Source organism: Oncorhynchus masou, chromosome 3 (genome assembly GCF_036934945.1).
Source record: "Oncorhynchus masou masou isolate Uvic2021 chromosome 3, UVic_Omas_1.1, whole genome shotgun sequence".
Taxonomy (NCBI): Eukaryota; Metazoa; Chordata; class Actinopteri; order Salmoniformes; family Salmonidae; genus Oncorhynchus; species Oncorhynchus masou.
Window position 1 is genome coordinate 14,056,026 of NC_088214.1, and position 22,022 is coordinate 14,078,047.

A 22,022-nucleotide genomic window follows, 5' to 3' on the forward strand; every position below is an offset into this window, starting at 1 on the left:
ACCTTTACTAATTGCAGAGAATCATGTCTGTTCAGCGCGATACATTTTACAATGTGCCATCCTGAATGATCCAGGTCCCACTCTGCAGTTCGGAGTGTGGCGTGTTCTTAACCTGGTCCCAGTCTGACTCTGCTCTCTAGCCAACTCCTTATGGAAATGTCATGCCAAAACAATGACAATGGAGTTTGAAAAAACACAAACCGATCTGGGACCAGGCTAATGTGTTATACATGAGACTCTCAACTCTTTTCATTGTTATTATTGATTGTTGATTATTGATTAGCGTACTGCATTGTTGAGAGAGCTAGCACATAACCATTTGGCTGCACCTTTTATACTTGCTGTAAACTGTGTATGTGACAAATACATTTGATTCGATTTTAGGCACTGTTCCATTTGGTCCCAAGCCCTATCATCCAGCTCCTACCACTTCAGTGGTGTTCACAGCTCTGGATGGACTGGATCCATGAGAGAAATATGGCAGAAACTCCACTTAGCTTATTGGAAAGCTAGGGGGAGCCATCACGATAATACTGCCTTCTATCTGTTCCTTTCAGATATTGTTCTTGTAGCTATGGTTACGCACAATGTACTGTACATTTGGAAGGTATTCAGACCCCTTGACTTTTTCCACATTTTGTTACATTGCAGCCTTATTCTAAAATGGATTACATTTGGGAAACTCACCAAATACAGGTTTGCCAAGCTTGTAGGGTCATACCCATGAATAGTAAAAAAAATAAAAAATAAATGAAACTAGGTAATTCAGTTAAGAACAAATTATTATTTACAATGACGGCCTACCAGGCAGAACAACAGATTCAGGGATTTGATCCAGCAACCCTTTGGTTACTGGCCCAACTACTAGGCTACCTGCCACCCTGACTTGATGCTGTAATCTCTACCAAAGGTGCTTCAACAAAGTACTGAGTAAAGGATCTGAATACTTATGTAAATGTGATATTTCAGTTTTGTATTTTTAATACATTTTAAAAAAGAAATTAAAAAAGCTTTTGCTTTGTCATTCTGGGGTATTATGTGCAGATTGAGGTGATTATATTTTAAATCCATTTTAGAATAAGGCTGTAACGTAACAAAATGTGGGAAAATTAAGAGTTCTGAATAATTTCTGAATGCCCTGTATGTGGTGTATTACCCGGAAACAAGTATATGATTATGAAATGAAGGGTTATCTAGGCAAATAATGTTTCCATACTATTCTGTATGCTGTAAGTGGTATTATCCTTTTTTATGGAAATAAACCAAGAGTGTGATGAGAGAGTTAACATTTTTAGACAGACACTTCACATATTCAAAAGAAAAAGAAATACTTTTATTATATTCTTAAAAGCACATGTAAAGTATCCCAACATACAAGAATATACATTGAGCTGAGTAACTTATTTACTCTTTGACTGACTATATACCTATTGTACATTTTGTCTTAAGGGGAATAGAGAGGAAAAAAACTTGTTTTTTTTTAAGGTTTTCTTTAAAAAAATAGATCACTTATTTTACAAGACAAAAATGTGATGACATAACAGGAGGGAAAAGATCAAAGACCAACAGAAATAACACTCACAACAAAAGCAACATTAAATCCCAAGAATAACATGCTCTAAAAATATGTATATTTTTTAGACTGTGTCTTGTAAAATTCAGATTGTGTTATAATATTGAGAATAAAGGGGAAAGATCTCTGACACTGTGTGAGTAACATTCACAAACAAAGATTACGAACACAGTGATCAAGGTTATGGGTCTTGTCTTAGCTGCAAGGTGAGAGTAAAATACTGCTAGTAGAAGACACTGCTAGTAGAGAGAGAGAATGACAGAACAGAGCTAGCTCCCTGAGTGGCTACGAGTCACTTTTAGCCCTTTGTGGAGTGAGTTCATAGAACCTTATTCTCAGTATTCTGTTGTGGAACTTTACAGTTCAATAAGAACAAATAGAATCAGGATATGTTGTCTGTCCATGCTCCTCAAAGGGTTAAGAGATGCCCTTTCTGACTCATAAACCTTATACAAATGATGTCTAACTCAGGCGGGTAGCTGGGTCCAGCCTTAGACTTGTGCTCGCCCAGTGGGATCCTGGATAGGAAAGATCTTTGACATTTGGTGAGGAGTAGATGACACGGAAACAGCAATGTACAAAAATAATACAGTTGATCCAACCAGTAAAGAGAGTTTACACACAGACAATTTAACTGTAACCCAAAGACAAGGCATTAGTGAATGGGAGACTATTCCTAATGGCTGGATGTTGCTGGTTAGGGACTCTCACAGAGGAGCTGTTCTCCTCAAGTCTCTTTGTTATTCAGAGTTCATAAAGTATCCTAGTCTCTTCTTATGTTCTGTCTTCTGCTGTTTCTTTCACCCAGCGTGGTCTCATGAGGCAAGAATCCGTTTCATTGACAATGTTGGGCCATTCTACTAGAGACCCTCCTTTGCCTTCGTGTGATTGGGCTGCCTACCTTGGCAGTGTTCACTATGCAAAGAGTGTTCAGCCTCCCGAATGGTCAAATTACATACATTGCGTAACCCCATTGGGTTGCTATGGGGGTGGGTGTTGCCATGGAAACCGGACTCTCTCTCTCTCTCTCTCTCTCTCTCTCATGGGAAGAAGGTGAGCGACTGAGGTTTCTCATTGCATTTTTTAAGTCTGCAAAGGGCAGCACCAAACACTGTCAGAACAAGTGCCTATGTCTGTAAGTGTGTGACCATTTTGTGAGTTTGCTATAAACCTGTAGGGAGACGATCAATAAAGAATAATTGACCAATAAGGCCATGACCAAGTAGTGTGGCATGTCATACCTGTTTATATCCTCATTTGTAACAGAGGAATAACTGAATGATAATCTTGGTCTCTTAGGGCTGGTGAGTACATACATGTCCAACATACATGCAGTCTACATATGGGTACCACTGAGAACTGTGTCTTTGGGACTATAAATTAAAGAACCCTGGGTCTGTTGAGTAGAACCATAGCATTACAATGATTCTAATTCAACCAGTCAAACTGTCCCAGAGTGTTAATACGTACAGTGGGGCAATAAAGTATTTAGTCAGCCACCAATTGTGCAAGTTCTCCCACTTAAAAAGATGAGAGAGGCCTGTAATTTTAATCATAGGTACACTTCAACTATGACAGACAAAATGAGAAAAAAAATCCAGAAAATTACATTGTAGGATTTTTTTATTAATTTATTTGCAAATGATGGTGGAAAATAAGTATTTGGTCACCTACAAACAAGCAATATTTCTGGCTCTCACAGACCTGTAACTTCTTCTTTAAGAGGTTCTCCACTCGTCCTCCACTCTGTCCTCTGTCCTCCACTCATTACCTGTATTAATGGCACCTGTTTGAACTTGTTATCAGTATAAAAGACACCTGTCCACAACCTCAAACAGTCACACTCCAAACTCCACTATGGCCAAGACCAAAGAGCTGTCAAAGGACACCAGAAACAAAATTGTAGACCTGCACCAGGCTGGGAAGACTGAATCTGCAATAGGTAAGCAGCTTGGTTTGAAGAAATCAACTGCGGGAGCAATTATTAGGAAATGGAAGACATACAAGACCACTGATAATCTCCCTCGATCTGGGGCTCCACGCAAGATCTCACCCCGTGGGGTCAAAATGATCACAAGAACGGTGAGCAAAAATCCCAGAACCACACGGGGGGACCAAGTGAATGACCTGCAGAGAGCTGGGACCAAAGTAACAAAGCCTACCATCAGTAACACACTACGCCGCCAGGGAATCCTGCAGTGCCAGACGTGTCCCCCTGCTTAAGCCAGTACATGTCCAGGCCCATCTGAAGTTTGCTGGAGAGCATTTGGATGATCCAGAGAATGTCATATGGTCAGATGAAACCAAAATATGACTTTTTGGTAAAAACTCAACTCGTCGTGTTTGGAGACAAAGAATGCTGAGTTGCATCCAAAGTACACCATACCGACTGTGAAGCATGGGGGTGGAAACATCATGCTTTGGGGCTGTTTTTCTGCAAAGGGACCAGGACGACTGAGCCGTGCAAAGGAAAGAATGAATGGGGCCATGTTTCATGAGATTTTGAGTGAAAACCTCCTTCCATCAGCAAGGGCATTGAAGATGAAACGTGGCTGGGTCTTTCAGTATGACAATGACCCCAAACACACCGTCCGGGCAATGAAGGAGTGGCTTCGTAAGAAGCATTTCAAGGTCCTGGAGTGGCCTAGCCAGTCTCCAGATCTCAACCCCATAGAAAATCTTTGGAGGGAGTTGAAAGTCCGTGTTGCCCAGCAACAGCCCCAAAACATCACTGCTCTGGGCCAAAATACCAGCAACAGTGTGCGAAAACCTTGTGAAGACTTACAGAAAACGTTTGACCTCTGTCATTGCCAACAAAGGGTATATAACAAAGTATTGAGATAAACTTTTGTTTATTGACCAAATACTTATTTTCCACCATAATCTGAAAATAAATAAATTAAAAATACTACAATGTGATTTTCTGGATTTTTTTCCCTCATTTTGTCTGTCATAGTTGAAGTGTACCTATGATGAAAATTACAGTCCTCTCTCATCTTTTTAAATGGGAGAACTTGCACAATTGGTGGCTGACTAAATACTTTTTTGCCCCACTGTACATTTGGTGTGTGGTTCTGGCTGGTGCATTGGTGGTTGTCAGTGAGGTACATTCATGACGGGGTTGGGGAGCATCGATGTTCTAATGTTAAATTATCTATGTTCACAATGTAGAATATGCATATTGCCCATTAGTTTGTCCAAAGTGCTACTTTACAAAAGGACCCTGAAGGTGAAGTCTGTAGTGTAAGGTGCATGGCCTGCTAGGATAGTGGAGGAATAACGCCACAGCATGCTGGGAAACTGAGTATTTTAAGTCCTGGATTGTCTAGTTAACTGCTGGTTCTTTCTGAGTTCAATATTTATATCCCTCGCTCAATCTCCCCTTTCGCTTCCATATCTCCACACTTTTCTTAACCTGCCTCTAACATATTCACTCCATATTTCTCTCTAGGAGCTGTTTGTAGAGTCGGGTAGAGAGATCTCACTCCCGAACACTTCCCGATAGAGTGGTGGGAAGCTGTATGCGGTCTCGGGGTGAACCAGATGGAAGAACTCCAGCTTGTTGACGTGGAGATTACAGATGGACTTCATCAGCAGCAGCTTGGACACCATCTACAGGAGAAGAGGACACCGGGATAAGTCAGGAAAACACACTCAATATCTATGGACATGGTGGGATGGAAGAAATCCAGAGAACGCATGAAATGTGTATGGACGTAAGCTAAGTTGCATGGGATAAATCCGGCTTACAACACTAGACTGTTTAACTGTTTGTCTTAGTTTGATTTAAAGAATGTCTACAGCAGCGTTTCCCAGCTCCAGTCCTCTAGAACCCCCAACAGTACACATTTTAGTTGCAGCCCTGGACAAACACCTGATTCAACTTGTCGAGGGCTCGATGATTAGTTGACAAGTTGAATCAGGTGTGCTTGTCCGGCTCTACAACAAAAATGTGCTCTGTTGGGGTTACTGGAGGACTGGAGTTGGGGAACCACTGGTTTACTCCACAGCACAGGGCCTTAAGGCCCCATAAAATATGCTTATGCAGCTGTTTGGAACTTTCTGTAGAGGACCGTATCATAAAGTGCTTGGAGAGGAGACTTATGCTACACCAGTGATTCCCATATGGTGGATCTCAGCCAATGACAACTGGGTCATGGCTAGAGGCTGTGGGCTGTGTTTTGTCATCGTGCCGTGTGCTGAGTATTCCCGCTTATGGCTAGAAGGGATCTACCTTTTATCAAACTAACCTCAAAAGTAGAATTTTGGGGCATTTTGGCTAACCCTAACCCTTTTCCTAAACTTAACCCAATTCTCTTAGCCTGCTAAATTTGTTCCCCAAACCTGTAACAAAAAGTAAAATCTGACGTTAATTTGACAAAATCTGGATCCCTTCTACCTGGTCTAGTTTCTCGTCGGAGGCCCCGCTCATGTGCAGACTGTGTTGCAGAGCCAGGAAGAGCTTCTCCTGCAGCTTCCGGACCTTCTGGCTGTCGGTCAGCCATGGTCGTTCTGGGGACAGAAGGACAGCGGCGCTGAACAGAGCCATTTCCTCATCGGTTAGTTGCAGGCGGCAGAGTCCTTTCGCCAAGTCAAACACGGCACTGACCAGGTCATCGCAACCTGCAGAGAAAAATCCCAATATTAGATATGCACACATCAAATTCCACTGAATTGTATTTGGAGTAGTTAACAGTATAAGCTCTATACATTCTAAATACTGTATCAGACAAGGGGTAGGCTAACCTATCTGAGGTGCTTACCAAGGGCTTTGAAGAGCTGGGCAGAGGCAAACTTGCCATCAAAGAACATGGTGTTGGTGTTAGCGTTAAACGCCCTGCACATCCTGATCAACAGCACCTCCAGACAGCCTGCAAAGGCAACCATAGAGAGCCAGAGAAAAGGAGAAAGAGGAGTGAGTGGAAGAGGGGGATTTTTATTTTATTTTAACTTTATTTAACCAGGCAAGTCAGTTAAGAACAAATTCTTATTTTCAATGACGGCCTGGGAACAGTGGGTTAACTGCCTGTTCAGGGGCAGAACGACAGATTTGTACTTTGTCAGCTCGGGTTTTGAACTCGCAACCTTACGGTTACTAGTCCAACACTCTAACCACTAGGCTACACTGCCGCCCCACTAGGCTACACTACCGAGAACACAGAAGATGTTACGACATGCAGAAGGAAAAACACCCAACGGAAAGTAAAACATCCCAGATTGGAGGACAGCAGATGTAAGTCATTTGAACAATTTGAATGTCAGCAGGGCAATAAGGATTATCAAGAATTTATCAAAAGGGGGTTTCAAACATTAATTGAGTTATCGTCAAACCAACGTGTGTGTGTGCAGATATAATGGTTGTTGAATGGTATAAATATGTTTCAGAGACGGTTTAGTGAAATGGATGTTTCAGAGACGGTTTAGTGAAATGGATGTTTCAGAGACGGTTTAGTGAAATGGATGTTTCAGAGACGGTTTAGTGAAATGGATGTTTCAGAGACGGTTTAGTGAAATGGATGTTTCAGAGACGGTTTAGTGAAATGGATGTTTCAGAGACGGTTTAGTTAAATGGATGTTTCAGAGACGGTTTAGTGAAATGGATGTTTCAGAGACGGTTTAGTGAAATGGATGTTTCAGAGACGGTTTAGTTAAATGGATATTTTCAGAGACGGTTTAGTGAAATGGATGTTTCAGAGACGGTTTAGTGAAATGGATGTTTCAGAGACGGTTTAGTGAAATGGATGTTTCAGAGACGGTTTAGTGAAATGGATGTTTCAGAGACGGTTTAGTGAAATGGATGTTTCAGAGACGGTTTAGTGAAATGGATGTTTCAGAGACGGTTTAGTGAAATGGATGTTTCAGAGACGGTTTAGTGAAATGGATGTTTCAGAGACGGTTTAGTGAAATGGATGTTTCAGAGACGGTTTAGTGAAATGGATGTTTCAGAGACGGTTTAGTGAAATGGATGTTTCAGAGACGGTTTAGTGAAATGGATGTTTCAGAGACGGTTTAGTGAAATGGATGTTTCAGAGACGGTTTAGTGAAATGTTTCAGATGTTTCAGAGACGGTTTAGTGAAATGGATGTTTCAGAGACGGTTTAGTTAAATGGATGTTTCAGAGACGGTTTAGTGAAATGGATGTTTCAGAGACGGTTTAGTGAAATGGATGTTTCAGAGACGGTTTAGTTAAATGGATGTTTCAGAGACGGTTTAGTGAAATGGATGTTTCAGAGACGGTTTAGTGAAATGGATGTTTCAGAGACGGTTTAGTGAAATGGATGTTTCAGAGACGGTTTAGTAAAATGGATGTTTCAGAGACGGTTTAGTGAAATGGATGTTTCAGAGACGGTTTAGTGAAATGGTCGGAGCAGTGATGTGTGGTTTGTAAAAAACAAACAGAGCACAAGGAAGAAGGTTGGAAAAAAGAAGGACAAGATAAAGGACTTCTGCAATTTCTTCACTCATTACAGGAATGTGCTTCAATGTTATAGGGTTTGATCCATGTTTGTTTGTATATGTGTGTGTAAGAAAGAGCGTTCACATAACAATCAGTGTGTGCATGTCCTAAAGTGGTTTGAGCGGTACGTGTAATCTGGATGTGTGCATGTATAAAGGTACAAACCTGCTTTGAGCAGAATTATCTGGTCGTTCTGACACAGGTCCATGAAGCCAGTGATGCGTTTGGCAAACTCCACCACGTACTGGATGGCATTGGTGATGTGGTGGGCACACTGCTGCCACATAAACTCTTCAGACTGGGAGAAATAGAGAAATCATAATTAAATACAACAATAATGCAAGACATTAGTGAGTAGCAGTGTGTGTGTGTGTGTATGTGTGTGTGTGTGTGTGTCATCACCTTGCACTGGAAGTTGCGGGTCTCCTCAGGTGAGTACTGAATCCCACTGTATGTCAGCCTCTTCAGGTCGTCAGAACTGTACTGACTCGTCTCCAAGTGGGACTTGACCACACTCTGGGTGATACGCTCTGAAACAGAAACACACTCTGGGTGATACGCTCTGAAACAGAAACACACTCTGGGTGATACGCTCTGAAACAGAAACGGCACACTCTGGGTGATACGCCCTGAAACAGAAACACACTCTGGGTGATACGCTCTGAAACAGAAACGGCACACTCTGGGTGATACGCCCTGAAACAGAAACACACTCTGGGTGATACGCTCTGAAACAGAAACACACTCTTTGTGATACGCTCTGAAACAGAAACACACTCTGGGTGATACGCTCTGAAACAGAAACACACTCTGGGTGATACGCCCTGAAACAGAAACACACTCTGGGTGATATGCCCCGAAACAGAAACACACTGGGTGATACGCCGTGAAACAGAAACACACTCTGGGTGATACGCCCCGAAACAGAAACACACTCTGGGTGATACGCCCCGAAACAGAAACACACTCTGGGTGATACGCCCCAAAACAGAAACACACTCTGGGTGATACGCCCTGAAACAGAAACACACTCTGGGTGATACGCTCTGAAACAGAAACGGCACACTCTGGGTGATACGCTCTGAAACAGAAACGGCACAATTTTGATGGTGATGTCAGTTGTAGAGATAGTAATAGATTTCGTACCTATATCCATAAGAGTGCAGTCATTGGCCAGTGGCTCCAGCAGAGCGGCTTGTGTGTGCGACAACATCTGGTACTCATGTTTGATTCCATTGGCGTCTGTGACATCCAGCAGATTCTGCTGCGGCGAGTTCTGATTGGACGAATTGTTAGAGGATGATGACGATGATGAAGAGTTTGAGGTGTTCCCGGTGCTTCCGCCGTGGCCTCCCAGCAGCTCCAGGCTGCAGTACTCGTGGGCCTCCTCCGGGGTCAAGGGCAGGTCAAACAGGTCGGGGATGTCATCCAGGTCACTCAGGGTGGAGCTGGAGCCGTCGCTGCTGTAGGGGTGACTGAGCTCCCTGTGCCTGTCCCCCTCGCTGTCTCCCCCTGCCACATCTTCCCTGGTCAGGGACAAACCCTGGTTTAGACATCCCTGGTTCACAACCTCCTGGTTCAGAACCTCTTGGTTCTTCTGGTGCTTCTGAACCTCCGAGTACAGGCTGTCTCGCTGCTTCTTAGACATACGGCCAAACTTCACCGCTGGAGGGAGACAAGGTAAGTATCAGAATGTACATATATCTATCTATATATAGTGCATTCGGAAAGTATTCCGACCCCTTCACTTTTTCCACATTTTGTTACGTTACAGCCTTTTTGTTTTTCCCCCCTTAGCAATCTACACGCAATACTCCATAATGACAAAGCAAAAACTGGCTTTTAGACATTTTTGCTAAATATCACATTTACATAAATATTCAGACCCTTTACTCAGTACTTTGTTGAAGAACCTTTGGCAGAGATTACAGACACAAGTCTTCTTGGATATGATGCTACAAGCTTTGCACACCTGTATTTTGGGAGTTTCTCCCATTCTTCTCTGCAGATCCTCTCAAGCTCTGTCAGGTTGGATGGGGAGCGTCGCTGCACAGCTATTTTCAGGTCTCGCCAGAGATGTTCAATCGCGTTCAAGTCCGGGCTCTGGCTGGGCCACTCAAGGACATTCAGAGACTTGTCCCGAAGCCACTGCTGCGTTGTCTTGGCTGTGCGCTTAGGGTCGTTGTCCTGTTGGAAGGTGAAACTTCGCCCCAGTCTGAGTTCCTGAGTGTACTGGAGCAGGTTTTCATCAAGGATCTCTCTGTACTTTCCTCCATTCATATTTGCCTCTACCCTTACTAGTCTCCCAGTTTCTGCTGATGAAAAACATCCCCACAGCATGATGCTGCCACCACCATGCTTCAGCGTAGGGATAGTATCGGCCAGGTGATGAGCTTGAGATTCCTCAAGACGTGACGCTTGGCATTCAGGTCAGAGTTCAATCTTGGTTTCATCAGACCAGAGAATCTTGTTTCTCATGGTCTGAGAGCCCTTTAGGTGCCTTTTGGCAAATTCCAAGTGGGCTGTCATTTGCCTTTTACTGAGGAGTTGCTTGAGTCTGGCCATTCTACCATAAAGGCCTGATTGGTGAAGTGCTGCAGAGATGGTTGTCCTTCTGGAAGTTTCTCCCATCTCCACAGAGCTCTGTCACCTCCCTGACCAAGGCCCTTCTCCCCCAATTTCTCAGTTTGGCTGGGTGGCCAGCTCTAGGACTCTTGGTTGTTACAAACTTCTTCCATTTAAGAATGCTGGAGGGCACTATGTTCTTAAAGACCTTGAATGCTGTAGACATTTGTTGGTGCCCTTCCCCAGATCTGTGCCTCGACACAATCCTGTCTCGGCGCTCTACGGACAGTTCCTTCGACCTCATGGCTTGGTTTTCGCTCTGACATGCACTGTCAAATGTGGGACCTTATATAGACATTTTTATAATTTGTAAGTCGCTCTGGATAAGAGCGTCTGCTAAATGACTTAAATGTAAAATGTTTATTTAATCCATTTTAGAGTAAGGCTGTAACGTAACAAAATGTGGGAAAAGTCAAGGGGTCTGAATACTTTTCGAATGCACTGTATATACAGTATATCTGTGTGGAAATAAGTGTTGACTACCTGTCATGAGTTTTCCTCTGGGCTCCACGCACGTCTGTGTGTGTGTGTGACTCACCATCCCGGCTCATGCCCAAAGCCAGACACTTCTGCAGTCTGCAGTGTTGGCAGCGGTTGCGGTTGGTTCGGTCAATAAGACAGTTTCTCTGGCGGGAACACGAGTACATGGCGTTGTTCTGCTGGCTGCGGCGGAAGAACCCCTACACAAAGGATGAGTCAAATGATTACATAATGTATATAATTCCACTATCATAAACCTACATGTTACAAAATTGAATAATTATTTCATTGATCACAACTAAGGATATTTTCAATTGCAGCTTGTCTTTGTTTCATATTGTTAAAGAACACATGAAGAAGGTAAAGAAGAAACCCAACTACTACTAGCTCACCTTGCAACCTTCGCAGGTAATGACCCCATAGTGAATACCTGAGGACTTGTCCCCACAGATCTTGCAGGGTATTACTTCTATTTGAGCTGGAGAGAGAGAGAGAGAGAGAGAGAGAGAGAGAGAGAGAGAGAGAGAGAGAGAGAGATTACAAAAGCTGTGAAGCTCAACCCATCAAGTGAGTTATTAAACCTGTATTAAAAGCTAATGGGAATCCATAAAAATATTACTGCCTTGCCAAGTCTACAGCTAGTAGATCTCAAAATAAGGGTATGAGTTGGGACTAATATGGCCGCACACAAACAACTCTCACTATTGAGTAACACCCCGACTGAGGCCAATCTCTCTTGGGGCCCGGCCAAGAGCTCAGATCATGACCAGATTTCATTGCATAATGTGTTGCAACGTTCACACATACATTATATAGACACACTGCAGGGCTAGCACTGGAAGATTCTGATACGATGGAGGGAGGACTATTTTCATTTGTCTCATTTAGAAAACCTTTTGCGTTATCTGTCTCACCTTCTCTATTTGATTTTTTTAAGCAGTTTGAAATGTATCCCCTGTAAGAAATGTGCTCTATAAATACAGTTTGATTGATTGAATATTGGCATTTGCAACAGGTTTACAGGTTTCCACCTGGCATGTGGCTATGATCAACATCTTGTGAAGTGAGAGGCAGGCTGTCAGTTTGGCTCTGCCTTGCATGCTCTGAGTGTCATAGCAGCAGAATGAAAGGTATTCAAATGGACAAATATTGACTTTAATCATGCCTTATCTATGTGCCATATTTCATACTAACACAGATTGCCCCAGCACAGAGAATAATACAAGTAAACGTAGTATGCAATAAAAAAGAGTGGGGAAATTATTTGATTGAAGTGACTTTGAAACTGAACCTGGCCGTGTGTCTCTCATGCTGTCAGCCTGTCTGTGGACCTAGTGAGGTAAAAGCCAGAAATAGACATAGTCATGTGTCAGAAACCCAGTCCCCTCACACACTATCTTTCCCTCTCACATACAAGGGGCCCATATAAGGGCCTAAAATGGAGGGCAGTCGTATGTGAAGAAAAACTTGTTTTAGTTTAAACAGACGGAGCCGGTTGGCTATTTTACTTCACAGTAGCCATAGTACTACACAGAGACTGAAGCAACCAACTCATTCTTGTGATACGCTATCACTGCTCAATCTGCCAGTCTATTTAATGTTTGTGCCAAAGACAGAGATAACGAATCTGTGTCATTTATGAAGTATGGGATATGTAGTCCCGCATGGGATCTGTCGTCCTCTGAGAGGCAGACATATGAACCATGGGATCTGTCGTCCTCTGAGAGGCAGACATATGAACCATGGGATCTGTCGTCCCCTGAGAGGCAGACATATGAACCATGGGATCTGTAGTCCTCTGAGAGGCAGACATATGGAAACTCATTTACCTCTCAGAGATTTAATGCATTGTTGTTGTGGCATTACATGTTGGAGAACGTCACTTTAAATTTGTTTGTTTTTCCCACTCTCTCTATGAAAAAAATGGTAAAAGTCTGCTGTTCTCTCCTCTAAGTAATGAAGAAAATACACAGAGTAACTGGGCCAGCTGCATGTAGGGCTGGGCGATATATTTAATGAATTAGAATGTATGTTTTTGCGCGATATTCAAAATACCTGTATTGCACGAATCCAGGTTTTAAAACACAATTATCTACGTTATTGTCATAGACTGTTCTCTCTGCTACCGCAAGGCAAGCGGTACAGAAGTGCCAAGTCTGGGTCCAAAAGACTTCTTAACAGCCTTTACCCCCAAGTCATAAGATTCCTGAACAGCTAATCAAATAGCTACCCCCCCCCCCCATTTTTACGCTGCTGCTACTCTCTGTTTATTATGCCTAGTCACTTTACATCTACCCACATGTACATATTACCACAATTACCTCGACTAAACTATGCCTCTGCACATTGACTCTGTACTGGTAACCCCTGTATATTGTCTCGCAACTGTTATTTAATTGTTGCTCTTTAATTAATTAATTAACTTTTTTTTTTTTTTTACTTCAGTTTATTTTAGTAAATACTTCCTTAACCAACAATGCAGTTTTAAGAAAAATAAGTGTTAAGGGCTTGTAAGTAAGCATTTCACTGTAAGGTCTACACCGGTTGTATTCTGCATATGTGACAAATACAATTTGATTTGGCATTCTGAGAAATAAGGTAGGGCATTTGATTTCAATATCTGAACAAAGTGGACAGGCTAGCATGCTACTCAAACAGTTGGAGACAGGTAGAAAGGGTGTGTTCATAACAATTAAAAGGCCTTGTTAGCTACTTCTGCCAAGTTAGCTAGCAAATAAATCCAATTTGACTAAACTTTTCATATAAATATTAGCTGGCTACTCCCTAGCACGTGGGTTTGTGTTTGAGAGATTATTCATGACACCTGTGTTCATTTTCTATAATGCATAATGCATTACCATAGACTGACTTTAAAACCAGATCAACGATTATTGCAAAAAAAGCAGGTTAAACTATGTTGATAAAATAATAGCATTATTAGTGGGTCTTATGGTTGTTTATAATTTAACCTATGTATAATTTCACAAGTCCTGTATTCATTAGATTATTACTGACTGATTGAAATGCTGTGAATTTTACCTTTAATTGTACAACAAAGCTTATTTGGAGAAAACAATATATAATATATATATAACGTAGATCGTCCGACATGATTTTTAGGCCATATCGCCCAGCCCTAGCTGCGGGCATGTAATGGAAAGCATCTCCTGCCTTCTGCCCTCTTTTTCTCTCAATCCTCCGCTTGGTTATATAACTCGTCTGCTAGCATTTCACAAACACACTCGCTCAGTTATATAACCCTCATCTGCGAGCATTTCATAAACACTCCGCTCAGTTGTATAACTCTCGTCTGCGACCATTTCATAAACATACTCATTCAGGGAGGTCACTCTAGCTACCGCCCCGCCTCCTCTCTGCCGCTGCAGCTCCCATTGGCTGGGGTCGGACAGGGCCTGTAGGGGGTTGGTTGTGTGGGATATCGGTCAGGCACGGTAGCAGGTCATGCAATTCTGTCCTACTGACACACTTTCTCACCGAGGGGAGGGTAGGCAGGGGGTAGTCAGGCGCTTTCACACTGTGTGAATAGGGCTCTCTACCCCAGGTTTTAAGGTGGAACTCAACTAGACATCGAGCCTCCGAAATGCACAGCTGTCTACTTAATATCCAGCAAATAAATAAGTAGATAATGATACAATAACAATCTTAATTCTAAACAGTTGTTTGAAAGTGCTCTAATGAAAAGTATTCTTATTACTGTAGTTCCCACTGATATTCTTCAGCTCGATAAGCGTGAGTGAAAGAGTGAAGACTTGATAAACACTATGTAATGGATGAAATGAAAGACAACCGAAGGACACACCCATAAAGCCACTAGGTACGGTAGCTGGCTTGGTGCCAGTAGGACTATGCACTATCAGCTGTATGGCAGTATCATATCTGCTATCTAATCTGAAAACTCTCTTTGAAATTGAGCTTCTGCTTCAACTAATTATGTTCTTGTCCCCAGTTTAAGGCAAGTCAGAAGATCAGAATAACACAGACCTCCATTTGTAACAGTTCTGCCATAACAAATATTTGCATATGTATTCAGACTCGAGAGATAAAATAAGATGGCCATCTGAAGCCTTATCTACAGAACTGCATCTTGTTTTAAAGCATGCCATGTTCTGCACAATAACAATAATCAGGGGGTACCGGTACCGAGTCAATGTGCAGGGGTACAGGTTAGTCGAGGTCATTTATACATGTAGGTAGGGGTAGAGTGACTATGCATAGATAATAAACAGCGAGTAGCAGCAGAGTAAAAACAAATGGGAGGGTAGGTACACACTACCCTCCGTAGCACGCTTACGGTCAGATGCTGAGCAGTTGTCATACCAGGCGGTGATGCAACCGGTCAGGATTATCTTGATGGTGCAGCTGTAGAACTTTTATAGGATCTGGTGACCCATGTCAAATATTTTCAGTCTCCTGAGAGGGATAAAGTGTTGTCGTGCCCTCTTCACGACACGTCTTGGTGTGTTTTTACTATGATAGTTCGTTGGTGATTTGGACACCAAGGAACTTGAAACTCCAGTAGAGCCCTGTCAATGTTAATGGGGGCCTGTTCGGCCCTCCTTTTCCTGTAGTCCACGATCAGCTCTTTTGTCTTGCTCACATTGAGGGAGAGGTTGTTGTCCTGGCACCACACTGCCAGTTCTCTGACGTCCTCCCTATCGGCTTGCTCATCATTGTCGGTAATCAGGCCTACCACTGTTGTGTCGTCAGCAAACTTAATGATGGTGTTGGAGTCGTGTTTGGCCACACAGTCGTGGGTGAAAAGGGAGTACAGGAGGGGACTAAGCACGCACCCCTGAGGGGCCCCAGTGTTGAGGATCAGCGTGGCAGACGTGTTGTTGCCTACCCTTACTACCTGGGGCCGACCCGTCAGAAAGTCCAGGATTCAGTTGCAGAGGGAGGTGTTTAGCCCCAGGGTCCTTAGATTAGTGATGAGCTTTGTGGGCACTAGGGTGTTGAACGCGGAGCTGAATGACTGGTGAGAGTTGGGTGTCATCAGGGACTGACAGACTGGTGACATCATCACTCAACTTTGGCTGCCAGACCAATTCCCTTTCACTGGTGACTGATCCTCCTGACTGACCCAGCCAGCCACATTTCACTTTGTTTTTCATAGTAACACGCAAGTGCACACACAGAGACAGAGCGAGGGAGATAATACAACCTATGTCGACCAAAGGTCTACTCTGAGAAGATGACGTACTCATTGACTCTTAACACTCACACATTTAACTTAGGCTTATGAGTACAATACACACAGGCAACTGAGACAGGCTGAGTGCGCTCAATAAAACTTTTAAATTCCATTAACAAACTTGAACCACTTTTGTGCTTTTACTTCTTTCTTTTTACAATTCTGGGCAGGGCATGTTACAGTAAATGTTATGTAATGCCTGTGAAAAGCTTTGATCTGAGGGAAGTGGAATTCTATTGCAAATTAATCATTCAACATTAGGGTGTGTCCCAACTGAAGTGGCTTCCTTCCCTTTCTCCTCTCCATTTCCCTCAACCAACACTGATGGGAAAGAACTGGACTTGTGAAAGCCAACTCCCAGTAGGTATTCATATGGCTTGCATATTTCCTGTGTTTTCAAATCAGTGCAGGGGGCCATAGAAAACAGAGATAGTGTTACCTACTAGACCACCCTTCTGTAGGCAAACCAAACAGTATCACATTACATGAAACATAATGAGCAGTTATTGCTGCATACAAGGCCCCTCTAGTCAAGTCCCTAGGAGTTTGTTGCCTGTTGTGTCACACAAGGTGAAGGACAGTGTAACAGATCCTTTCCTAATGGAGGTCAGTTTACCACTCACTCTCCACTCACAAAACAAATTATTATTTGCACTTTGGCTGTGCAATAAGTATTTAAATCAACTCTGATCTGACATGGAATGCAAATATTACCACGTAGTACTAAAATCCATTAGAGGGGGAGTTACTGCACAGGTGTGAAGCTGTGTGAAGCTGTGCTGGTGACAGATTGTTAATGACATGTAAAAGAGTGAAAAACTAGTCACTAATCACAAAAAGAGGAAGAGCAACACGCAATAAAACTATTAACAATAAAAAGGTGCAAAATAAATTCTTTGCCAAAATTATTCCATAGACAAACAAAAGGTTAAAAAAACTATACAAACAAAAAACAAAAAGGAATTCTCTTTAGGTCTCAGCAAACGAGAGACTTCTTAAAATGGTATTTTCAGTCCAGTGAGCCAAAGAACTGGGGTTGTTTACATTTCAATATCCTGCCAGCCAGTGGAACTACCCTCTATAAGCCCAAAAAATCTCCCTCCCTCCCTCCCTCCCTCCCTCCCTCCCTCCCTCCCTCCCTCCCTCCCTCCCTCCCTCCCTCCCTCCCTCCCTCCCTCCCTCCCTCCCTCCCTCCCTCCCTCCTCCCTCCCTCCCTCCCTCCCTCCCTCCCTCCCTCCCTCGCTCGCTCTACAAACAGATTAGGAACAGAGTACCCTCACTATGCCAAAAGCCCTCAATCCAAACAAACACTAAATACTATAATTCATAAAAGAAAATATACATTTTATATGCTACAATAGCAATATATGTCTATCAGTTACTATGTTGTTACATTGTTGTGACAGCCGCAGACTGTAACTGTAACAAGTCTTGGTATGCCTTTTGATTGCAGTAATATTGTTGCAATTTTAGAGGCGGCATCGTGAGAAGACAATCAGCAACAAAAGTAGCAGTAGCTGAACATTGCCGCAATTCAGAACCTTTTAATCACAATCTTTCTGTTTGTTCATTTTTTTCAATCATGTCTACTATTTTGGCTGAGTCTCTCTCTCTCTCTCTCTCTCTCTCTCTCTCTCTCTCTCTCTCTTGTTGCAATTCTAGAGGCGACATCGTGAGAAGACAATCAGCAACAAAAGTAGCAATAGCTGAACATTGCCGCAAATCAGAACTTTTTAATCACAATCTTTCTGTTTGTGAATTTTTTTCAATAATGTCAACTATTTTGGCTGTCTCTCTCCCTACCTCTCGCTCTCATCCCTCCTTCTTTCCCTCCTTCTCTCCCTCCCCTCCCCCACTCCCGAGCTGCCCAGTGACACGATCCTACCGGACAAGCTAAATGCCTCGAGCCAAGAAACACTGAACCATGCATAAGAGCACCAGCTGTTCTGGAAGACTGTGTGATCACGCTCTCCATATCCACTGTGAGTAAGACCTTTAACATCTCTGCGGACCGAACGGGATTAAATTAGCGGGATTAAATTCGACAACATACGGTGATCGCTACATAAATAGTCATATTAAACATTAATGAAAATACAAGTGTCTCACATATTTTGAAAGCCTAGAATCTTGCTAATCAAACTGCGTTGTCAGATTTAAAAAAGGATTTACTGCGAAAGAATACGATGCGATTATCTGAGGACAGAGCCCCATAAAAAAAAACTATTTCAACCAGCACAGGTGTGCAGGGTTGCCTAGTGGTTTGAATGTTGGACTAGTAACCAGAAGGTTGCAAGTTCAAATCCCCGAGCTGACAAGGTACAAATCTGTCATTCTGCCCCTGAACAGGCAGTTAACCCACTGTTCCTAGGCCGTCATTGAAAATAAGAATTTGTTCTTAACTGACTTGCCTAGTTAAATAAAGGTAAATCATAAATTGTTTACCTTTGACAATCCCAATGCTCATTGTTACACAATGAATGGTCTTTTGTTTGATAAAATCAATTTCTATAGCCTAACACAAACATTTTGTGAACCGCTTGTGTCGTGAATTCCGTCTCATTCAATTTTCGACGAAACATTCGATGTAAATACACACACTAAACGTGACTTTTCCAGTCATGTTTCGTTTCATTGCAATCAACTGGTTGTTTGTAACACAACCAAACGTGATGCGTCATTTCGCAGGGTGTATTGACTGAAAGAAACCGATTTGAAGACAACAAGTAATGACATCATTGTGCACCAATGATATGACCGCTGTTTCATTGATTGACTGTATTTTAACCCAATGACCACTGATTGTCTTGAAATCTAGCTGGGTAGATAGCCAATAAGCTGAGGTAAATGGCAATATGTAATGGTTATGTGTTGGAAGACCAACCCATGTAGTAAACTCCGGCGTAAAGAGGGTCATTCACCATTGAAGATTCATACTGGAAGGAGCGCATGTTACGCACAGCACTATTTTGGTAAAGCGCATCTTCAGCTGTTTATATATCAATCAGTATGGCGACTAAGTCAGGGAAAGCTAAATCTAAGTCTAGATATACAGATGTACACAATTTTAAAAGAAATTGATCGGGAAAGTGAGACAGATTGTTGGAGGACGATTAATTTAGCTAGCATAGCATTGATTCCCAAATGGAGGAATATTTTTTTGAACGGAGAGGACATCGGTTTGGACTGGTAAGTTCTTCTCATGCTAATGCCGTTGTTTGAAATTAATAATATAAAATATTATTTGTGATTTTTTTAAATTTTAGTAGCATATATAAAAATGTAATGTGTAATGTAAAATGTGTAAAGTACACGTTGGCTATACATTGTGGGTGGGGGTATGTTTGTATGTATGTGTATGACCCATAGCCTATGTTTGTGTGTGTATATATATATATATAAACATATTGTGGATTAGAGGGAGCATGGCCGAGATGCGTGTGTCTGCCACTCCACCCCACCCCCACATGAAATAGCCTATTTGAGGCTGTTGAGGGTGTTTAAGTGAAATGGAGACAGTAGATCTAGCTGGTCTGTCATAATATAAATGAGACAGTAGATCTAGCAGGTCTATAATAATATATTCAAACTTATGTTCCCTGTACTCTGTATACAGTGGTGCAAAAAAATATTTAGTCAGCCACCAATTGTGCAAGTTCTCCCACTTACAAAGATGAGAGGGGCCTGTAATGTTCATCAAAAAAATCCAGAAAATCACATTGTAGGATTTTTCTGAATTTATTTGCAAATTATGGTGGAAAATAAGTATTTGGTCACCTACAAACAAGCAAGATTTCTGGCTCTCACAGACCTATAACTTCTTCTTTAAGAGGCTCCTCTGTCCTCCACTCATTACCTGTATTAATGGCACCTGTTTGAACTTGTTATCAGTATAAAAGACACCTGTCCACAACCTCAAACAGTCACACTCCAAACTCCATTATGGCCAAGACCAAAGAGCTGTCAAAGGACACCAGAAACAAAATTGTAGACCTGCACCAGGCTGGGAAGACTGAATCTGCAATAGGTAAGCAGCTTGGTTTGAAGAAATCAACTGTGGGGGCAATTATTAGGAAATGGAAGACATACAAGACCACTGATAATCTCCCTCGATCTGGGGCTCCACGCAAGATCTCACCCAGTGGGGTCAAAATGATCACAAGAACGGTGAGCAAAAATCTCAGAACAACACGGGGGACCAAGTGAATGACCTTCAGAGAGCTGGGACCAAAGTAACAAAGCCTACCATCAGTAACACACTACGCCGCCAGGGACTCAAATCCTGCAGTGCCAGACGTGTCCCCCTGCTTAAGCCAGTACTGGGGCATGGACCAACTGCAATAAATGACTACAACAAGAGCATGGGACGTGTGGACCTGTCAGATGCGCTGATAGGCTATTATAATGTTCTCCATAAGACGATGAAATGGAAAAAGACCTTCTTCTATCATTTCATCGACATTGCTGTGGTGAATGCATTCATCCTACACAAGGAAATGGCTAAGAGCTGTGGAAAGCCCCCCATCTCACAGCTAGCCTTCAGAGAGCTGCTCATCAAGGAGCTTGCTGGCTACAGCACCACTGCACCACGTTCTGGCCCCTCTACCTCTGTCGCTTCTGCTCCTGCAACAAGTGGTGTTCATTTGCCCAAATTTATTATGGATGTGCCTCAGGGCCAAAAGGGCACAGCATGGAGGCGTCGCTGTGTTCTTTGCTAAATGAAGTCCCCATCACCTGCACCACATGCTTGGTGACCCTCTGCTTTACAGCAGAAAGAGACTGCTATGGCACCTGGCATCAGCAGCACAATATTGTGTAGAGCAGGGGTGTCAAAGTCAAATGGACGGAGGGCCAAATAAAAAATTTAGCTACAAGCCGAGGGCCGGACTGTTCGAATGTTCATTGAAAATTTTTTAAATGACGCATATAGTCTAGTGAACCTAATTGAACCTACTGAAAACCTAACAAATATATTCCAATATGATCAGATAAATAAAGCAATATTTTCTTATGGCTCTGTCAGTAATCTTTAATTTTCAACAGACACAAAAGACAAATTTCCTTTATATAAAAATCCCCATAACATGAACATTAAATGAAAGAAACCGGTATTCAAGGCACCATCAGTAGCCTATATTTTCTATTTTAGCAAAAGTGGGCTAAATTTACTTCAAAGAAAAAAACAATAATAGCAATTTTCTATCATCCACTCAACTGAAATATTTTTAAAATATAATTGGATTGAAATACAATAAAATAAAGTGCAAAAATCTATTAATCAAAAACAACACTTTGTTTAAGGAGAAGTAACATGCAGTGAAAACAAATATTAAACTTTAACTTTTAAACTTGAACTGAGTAAAAACTCTAAATATGTGATTGCACAGTAATGTTCACTTGTTTGAGGTTGAGGGTGATACTTGGTGGTGTCCCATCTTTTCCACAAGTTCATCAATGTTCGGGGTAAGGCTCTGAGCTGAGGAAATCCTCAGAATTGAGTGGAGGTGTTCAGCAGTAAGTCGACTTCTGTGTGATGTTTTGTTCAGGTTCATCAAAGAAAAAAGTTGTTCACACAGGTATGTGCTGCCAAACATAGACAACGTTTGAGCAGCCTGGATGCGCAGCTGGGGCATTGTGTCGGGGAGGAAACGGGCGAACTCCGCAGCACCCACTGC

General features: G+C 42.4%; 1 protein-coding gene across 1 annotated transcript; it reads right to left on the bottom strand.

The window, feature by feature from the left end:
• Positions 1-1,311: 1,311 nt before the first annotated feature.
• LOC135510681 (nuclear receptor ROR-beta-like) lies at positions 1,312-11,607 on the bottom strand. Its single transcript, XM_064931792.1, has 8 exons — positions 11,528-11,607; positions 11,194-11,335; positions 9,177-9,695; positions 8,433-8,560; positions 8,196-8,328; positions 6,337-6,444; positions 5,973-6,196; positions 1,312-5,185 (listed from the first exon to the last, which is right to left on the bottom strand). The coding sequence occupies exons 2-8, from the start codon at positions 11,300-11,302 to the stop codon at positions 5,021-5,023; spliced, it is 1,386 nt and encodes a 461-aa protein (XP_064787864.1). The 5' UTR covers positions 11,303-11,335; positions 11,528-11,607; the 3' UTR covers positions 1,312-5,020.
• Positions 11,608-22,022: the final 10,415 nt, after the last annotated feature.